General features: G+C 54.2%; 1 protein-coding gene across 1 annotated transcript; it reads left to right on the top strand.

The window, feature by feature from the left end:
- Positions 1-4,530: 4,530 nt before the first annotated feature.
- On the top strand, positions 4,531-7,230 carry Foxc1 (forkhead box C1). The gene has a single exon (XM_052156894.1). The coding sequence runs from the start codon at positions 4,881-4,883 to the stop codon at positions 6,543-6,545; it is 1,665 nt and encodes a 554-aa protein (XP_052012854.1). The 5' UTR covers positions 4,531-4,880; the 3' UTR covers positions 6,546-7,230.
- The last annotated feature ends 495 nt before the right edge of the window (positions 7,231-7,725 follow it).

Raw genomic sequence — 7,725 nt, 5'->3', positions numbered from 1 at the left:
GCTGCCACCATGAGTCTGTTGGGAATCTGGATCGCCAAGGTGCGGGCTTATGCCGGCATACACAATCCATCCTTTTCCCATCGTCTGCCCCCTTTCAAATTTTGTTATTCTTTTTTTTTTTTTTTAAGAGGGGGCAGGTTGGCTCTTCATCTACCTCTTCCTGGACAAAGAAAGGCCCAAGACTTTGGTGACCAGGCTCCAAAGTTAAAGATTTATTTCTCCCATGCTTTGTGGCCCCTTTATAGCTCCACTCCGCTCTGAACGGGGAACCGCTCTGGAAGAGTGGAGATTTCCTGTAAAGGGCTGACAAACGGGTCCACCCCAGGGGTTAAAGAGCAGGTGTTGGCTTTCTCTGCCCCTGTAAGCAATTAGAGAGGCCAAGAAGACTAACTTTGAGGACTTGGGAGATGACTTTAAATTATCGCATGCAAACTTCCCGCGGAGGGTCATGTCTAAATGGGCGACTATCTGATTAATTCAACCATACAGATAAGCAATGTAATCATTTTGTGTTCGAAGTAAACAAAAGACAAACGCTTTTTTCGTTTTTTCGTTTTTTTGTTTTTTGTAGAAGTCTTTCAAGGAAGGGTTCGAATTAGAGGAGTCCCGTTATGAACGTTCCGCCGTCAAGCCTCCTAAGGAGGAACTCGCGGCCACCCAGGTGTTTGCCCACCCCCATCCCCACCGCGGGCCTCCTCCCTCCGGTGAAAAGTCACACCGATGACAAAAATCTACGTGCCACCTGATGGTTTGATAACGAATAACGGGCTTTGACCCTAGGACATCCTCCCCTCCCACGGATTTCGGGAGAGGAAAAAGGCCAAATGGAGAACTAAGGGACGTCTCTAAATAGTTGAAAGACACCTTTAAACGGACTTTGCCCTACTTGTCTGTCGTGGTAGCCTCGTGGGAAGTTTCCCCATACACACTGCTGGGACACTTATTGACGGCCCACTTCGTCTTCCAGCGGGGTAAGCCACCTCTACTGACCCCAGCTTCCCGGGGAACCGTGGAGGGTTGTACCCGCTTCGGGTACAACTAGTCCTGACCCTCGATACACACGCAGGGGCTTCCAAGGCTAAACACCGAACCAAAAGCATGAAACTACGGCAAACGGGCAAGGGGACTCAATGGGCCTGGGCTGAGTGGGGCCTGGAGGGTACCGCATAGAGAACACCGGTCACTCTGCTTCACACCCTGAGAGTGAAGTTCTGAACTGTCTCTCCATCCAAGCCTGACTCTTTTAACTAGAAGTCGGAAAATAGCTTTTCCAGGTTCTGGTGACTGGCCTCGGTGCTGCTGGCCCTTGGCCCCACTCCCCATTCCTGTGGTGTCACCACGTCCCCAATCCGGGCATTCCAGAAGCTCTCTCCACATCCCGCTTCCCGGTGCTTTTGTGCAGGAGGGGCCCACAGGGGCCTCGGGGGGTTTTCCCCCCTTTACCGTGACGTCATGCCTCTTTCTCAAAGCTAAGATTCCTTCCTTGGGCCTGGGGAATTGTAACCTCTCCTGGTGGGTCAGAGAGGGGGACGAAGGTCGGCTGTGCCCAATCGCCATTCCTCCAAACATTCATTACCGCTGTCGCCTGCGGGGACTTTCAAGCTGCAAGTACCCAAGGTGTCAAAAAAAAAAAAAAATGCCTAAGGGGTCCTGCGGTATTTCTCCCAATCAAGTTGTAGGGAAGGCTACAGAATGATTGCCCGTGGGACAGCAGAAAGGGGGCATCCAAAACTTCAACACGAAAATGAAAACTTTAGCTTGTATCTCCCCCTCCCCCCACAAACAACAGCCAGTAACAACAATAATAAAACACTGAGCTTGAAAATACAATCAAACCGTTCACTAGAGGCTTGCTTCCGAGTAAGCATATAAAAACCAAATGCAAATATCTTTTCCTGGCGATTATCCAGAGCCAAACCATGGAAAGTTGATCTTTGTAAAACTGAACAACCACCCCCCCCCCTCCGCGTGCCAAATACGAATTTCACAATGGCAAATTTTATATTCAAAGCTGGGAGGGCAACAGAAGACACCACTGTTGTCCGATTTGTTATTTACAGAACAAACTGTTTACACTTCTATGGGCTGGGGGTTGGGGAGCAACCAAGGACTGGGGGAGGGCAGTCCAACACTTTGTCTCTTGCCGAACCCCGCCCGCTGGAATGTGGAAACCCCACAATCAGAAAACAAACAAGTTGCTAAAAGCTGCGAAGTTGCTAAAAGCCGCTTCATCCTACGGCACAGTTGGTTGTGCGCAGCTTAAGAACCAAATGGCAAGGTGTAGGGACGGTCACTTTCTAACTGTACTCCAGCTGGGGCCCAGGACTTAAAGCCACAGCGTCCGTCCGTCCGGGGCTGGAGCTGCTGAGGCCATGAGTGTACTGGGCTAGAAAGAGACACGAATTTATGTTTTAAGACGTGTAGCTTATGCTCTCGCCACATCCAAGAATCTTTAGGAATCAACTGCTGACTCTGATACTTCTCCCAGTCCAGCGGTGTTAGTCGTGCAAACATCTGGGAACAGGGGATCGATCAAGTGAGCCCAGATTGTGCTAGACCAGGATGCAAATGCTTCCCTTCGAGAATGTGTGTGCGTGTGTGTTGTTTGTGTGTGAATTCTAGAAACATAGGTCTTCCTCTTCCTTTGATATAAATGCCCACTTTGAAATTACATGTATGTATGCATGTATGTATGTATGTATGTAAAAGCAACACAGAGCTGTGCCCACTACATAAATCAGCATCCTTATCTAATAAGGGAGTGGTGCGCTCTCTCTTTCCTCTCTCTCTCTCTCTCTCTCTCTCTCTCTCTCTCTCTCTCTCTCTCTGTGTGTGTGTGTGTGTGTGTGTGTGTGTGTGTGAGAGAGAGAGAGAGAGAGAGAGAGAGAGAGAGGGAAAGAAGGTTCAAGTCGGTAGACCAAAAGGCGCTCAGCCAGTCCTAGCGTTAAAAATTGCCAGAAATCGGAGGAACCGAGGTGCAAAGTGAGTCACAAACTCTTTTTCACAGGCTCTCAAACCCATCTTCTAGTAAACGACCTGGTGTCCACTCCGTCAGAATTTTATCTGGACCAGTTGCTGAAATGCAAGATTGTTTTGCAGTCAGAGGGAGGCCTATCCTCTCAGATCCTCCAGTCCCCTCCCGCCCCCATCTCCTCTCTACCGATCCAGCTCTAGTCACCCGGAGGCTGCAGCCTTGAGGTCTAACCACCGAATATCTAGGATCCTTCAGGGCTTATCTCCTCAGAATCTTTGAGCCGCCTTGTAGGTGCAATTCTGAACACTTCCTACAACTCAGACTCTATGAGACAGCTGCCCCAGGATGAGTAGAGGCGGCGTGGCTGGGGGCAGCCTTAAGCTCTTGGGGATATTTATCTCTTTGCTTCAACACAACTACTAATGCCACCGAGCCCCTTAGAACCTAACTGGCCCTGTGAGCCAGTGTGCTGGTCAGGACAGAGGGGCAACGTGTGGTTTGTTGAGGAAGCTTCTGGAGTCCTCTTAGTCCGAATTCTCTACCTCCTTTAAGCCCTGGAACGCCTGTGAACTCCGTGCTCCTCAGTGTGGCCTACACAGTCTATCAGCTTAACAAAGGTCTAAAGTTCCAGGTTTCTATCCTCTCTGCTTACTGCTAGCAGGGAGTAGGGCGAGGCGCTGAAATGCCATCTTCTTCCTCACTGGAACCTCCGCGGCTGTGACTGAGGCTCGGTAACCTAAAGTTGGATTGGAGAACCTGCCTGTGGAGAGCGGATCGGATATTGGTGTGACCCGTGATAGCAGGGAGAGGGATATTCGGAAAGGAGAGGCCAAGGGATGGGCAGAGGGCTGGGAAGGACGGAGAAACCCCGGCGCTGGAGACTGCCCGGTAGACTAAGGATTGAGGCAGATCCTGTGCGGAGAGACTCGAGGGTTCAGTGGAGGCCTGGGTACTGTGGACGCGGCAAGGGTCTTGGGGCCGGTGAGGACTCCCAAAGTCTGCAGTCCGGGAGAACCGCAGTGTCTGGCAGTGAGTGGGTGGGTGGGTGCGGTGGGAGGATCGAGCGCGGGCTGCGGGCAGGGGCCCGGGCAGCCGGCGCGCGTGTGGTCAGCCCCGCGGTCCTCCAGCCGCCAGGAGCGGGCCGGCAGAGCTCGGCCGCTGGCTCATTCACCGGCGCCTCTCGCCTCCCATTGGCTGCCGCCTCCGTAGTGGGGCGGGGCTCCGCTGCCCGGAAAAAAATGTAACTGCGTAAAAAAGTCCTCGCCTGGGTGACGGATGCTCAAAAGTTCAGAAGTTTTCCCAATGCTTCCTTAAGCGGCCGGCGCAAGAGACTGAGAAAAGGTGACGCGGGGGCCCGGGAAGGCGGCTGGCGCGCTGCCCCCGCCCCTGGTTATTTGGCCGCCTTAGCCAGCAGCCCCGAGCAGTGTCTCCTGGAAGGCGCAGGCAGTGGCGAGCAGGGCGCCTTCTTATATATTTTTTTAAATTTTTTATTTTTTTTTTTTGTTTTTTGTTTTTTTGAGGGTTTTTTTTTTTTTTTTTGACTTTTTAAAAAAAACTTTCGTCTCTTTTTTTGCCCCGACTGCGCCTGGAAGTTGCTCTGACCGTTCCTCCGAGGCGGCTTGCGGCGTCCTCGTCCGGCCCTCTCCTGGTGCAGCGACCCTCCCTCGCCGCCCGCGCGGGAACTGAGTGGGCTGCGAGGCGCCAGGCGAGCGCAGAGAGAGGCCGAGCGGCCCCGGGAGCAAGGAGGCGGCCGCGGCCGGGACAGACGCAGCGCGGCGGGGCCCGCAGCAGCTCGGGGCGGCCCGGACTCGGACTCGGACTCGGACTCGGCGGCTGGTGCGGCGCGGCCCGGCCCGAGCGAGGGCGGGGGGCGGCGGGCTGCGCCTGGCGGCGGCGAGCCGGGGCCATGCAGGCGCGCTACTCGGTGTCCAGCCCCAACTCCCTGGGAGTGGTGCCCTACCTCGGCGGCGAGCAGAGCTACTATCGCGCCGCCGCGGCGGCGGCCGGGGGCGGCTACACCGCCATGCCGGCCCCTATGAGCGTGTACTCGCACCCCGCTCACGCCGAGCAGTACCCGGGCAGCATGGCGCGCGCCTACGGGCCTTACACGCCGCAGCCGCAGCCCAAGGACATGGTGAAGCCGCCCTACAGCTACATCGCTCTTATCACCATGGCCATCCAGAATGCCCCGGACAAGAAGATCACCCTGAACGGCATCTACCAGTTCATCATGGACCGCTTCCCCTTCTATCGGGACAATAAGCAGGGCTGGCAGAACAGCATACGGCACAACCTCTCGCTCAATGAGTGCTTCGTCAAGGTGCCCCGCGACGACAAGAAGCCAGGCAAGGGCAGCTACTGGACGCTGGACCCGGACTCCTACAACATGTTCGAGAACGGCAGCTTCCTGCGGCGGCGGCGGCGCTTCAAGAAGAAGGACGCGGTGAAGGACAAGGAGGAGAAGGGCCGGCTGCACCTCCAGGAACCGCCGCCACCGCAGGCCGGCCGCCAGCCCGCGCCCGCGCCCCCGGAGCAGGCCGAGGGCTCCGCTCCCGGGCCACAGCCGCCACCCGTGCGCATCCAGGACATCAAGACAGAGAACGGTACGTGTCCCTCGCCGCCCCAGCCCTTGTCCCCGGCTGCCGCCCTAGGCAGTGGCAGCGCCGCCACAGTGCCCAAAATCGAGAGCCCCGACAGCAGCAGCAGCAGCCTGTCGAGCGGGAGCAGCCCCCCGGGCAGCCTGCCGTCGGCGCGGCCGCTCAGCCTGGACGCTGCAGAACCCGCGCCGCAGCCGCAGCCCGCGCCGCCGCCGCACCACAGCCAGGGCTTCAGCGTGGACAACATCATGACGTCGCTGCGGGGGTCGCCGCAGGGTTCGACCGCGGAGCTCGGCTCCGGCCTCCTGGCCTCGGCGGCTGCGTCCTCGCGCGCGGGCATCGCGCCCCCGCTGGCCCTGGGCGCCTACTCACCCGGCCAGAGCTCCCTCTACAGCTCCCCCTGCAGCCAGAGCTCCAGTGCGGGCAGCTCGGGCGGCGGGGGTGGCGGCGGCGGCGGCGGCGGTGGCGGCAGCAGCAGCGCGGCGGGTACCGGGGGCGCCGCCACCTACCACTGCAACCTGCAGGCTATGAGTCTGTACGCGGCGGGCGAGCGTGGCGGCCATTTGCAGGGTCCGGCCGGAGGTGCGGGCAGCGCGGCGGTGGACGACCCCCTGCCCGACTACTCGCTGCCCCCAGCGACCAGCAGCAGCTCTTCGTCCCTGAGTCACGGCGGGGGCGGCCAGGAGGCTAGCCACCACCCTGCGTCCCACCAAGGCCGACTCACCTCGTGGTACCTGAACCAGGCAGGTGGAGACCTGGGCCACTTGGCGAGCGCGGCGGCGGCGGCGGCGGCCGCAGGCTATCCTGGCCAGCAGCAGAACTTCCACTCGGTGCGGGAAATGTTCGAGTCGCAGCGGATCGGCTTGAACAACTCTCCGGTGAATGGGAATAGTAGCTGTCAGATGGCTTTTCCTGCCAGCCAGTCTCTGTACCGCACGTCGGGGGCTTTCGTCTATGACTGTAGCAAATTCTGACCTTATTCCTGGCACTCTTAGAGCCAAATGGAATGGAACCCCAGAGCAGGAACAGTAAAAGAACCCAGCAATGCAAAATCGAAACTAAAAACATACAAATTTTAAAACTTGAGAAGGTTCATCACACCAGCGAACAGAATCTCTCCTGAAATTCAACTCACCAGCATCAGCTCAAAGAAAACCTATTTTCCTAAAAGATTAATGCAGAAACCTCAATTTTTTGCCTTATCTAAGTAAGCAAAACCGTAAACTATTTTGTACAGACAACAAAATCATGGTTTATTAAAGGACAGTTTACTCCAGATACCACGTAAGTTTCTTGCGTTCAGAGACTCTTTCCTGCTCACTCGTCTTGCCCCTCTGCCTCTGCCTTGCCTCTCGCCTGTAAGATAATATTTTATCCTATGTCGAAAGAAGGGGGAAAGTCCCTGTTTATGAAAATCGCTTTCTTTCTATTCATGGACTTGTTTTTAAATGTAAATTGCAACATAGTAATTTATTTTTAATTTGTAGTTGGATGTTACGGACCAAACACCAGAAAGTGTTCCAAAAGCTTTTCAAGTTAAATTGCCTGAAACTTTTAAAATGTGCCTTTTCTCTCATTATAAAAAGGGAAACTGTATTAATCTCATTCTATCATCTTTTTCTTTTTGTTGATCATATCCATTGTTTGTTTATTAATAAATTGCCATTCAGTTTGAATAAGACCTATTATGTCTGGATACTTTAATACAGCTTTAATATAAAGAAAAGATTTCAGAGCGGAAATTGTAGGAGTTCCCTAGTCTCTGTCAGATTTTTTAAATGTGAAGAAAACGTCTAGTCGATGTCAAATTTCGCTAAAAAGCAGTTTTTAAAATTGTTAAGTAGATTTTTTTTCCCCTACAGCGTTTTCTGCAAAACATACTGTCTAGTCAACTTGCTTTGTGGCTAATAAAAAGATAATTTCCTAAGTAGATCTGAGTTGGCACATGAACAAATACTTTTCTTCAGTAACTACAGAACATGATTTGGCAATTTTTAAGTCCATGAATCAGCAGCAGTGTTACCACAGTGGTACCTGTGCGCAGAGATGGAAATGCACCTCACGATACTAACAGATGCATAGTAGCCTTCATGCCCCACATTGATTGCAATGAGTATTATACATACCTGTGAGCCAGATGCCAGATAGATTTTT

This window comes from Apodemus sylvaticus, chromosome 14, assembly GCF_947179515.1.
Source record: "Apodemus sylvaticus chromosome 14, mApoSyl1.1, whole genome shotgun sequence".
NCBI classification, from domain to species: Eukaryota; Metazoa; Chordata; class Mammalia; order Rodentia; family Muridae; genus Apodemus; species Apodemus sylvaticus.
This window is presented reverse-complemented; position numbering and strand designations above follow the sequence as displayed.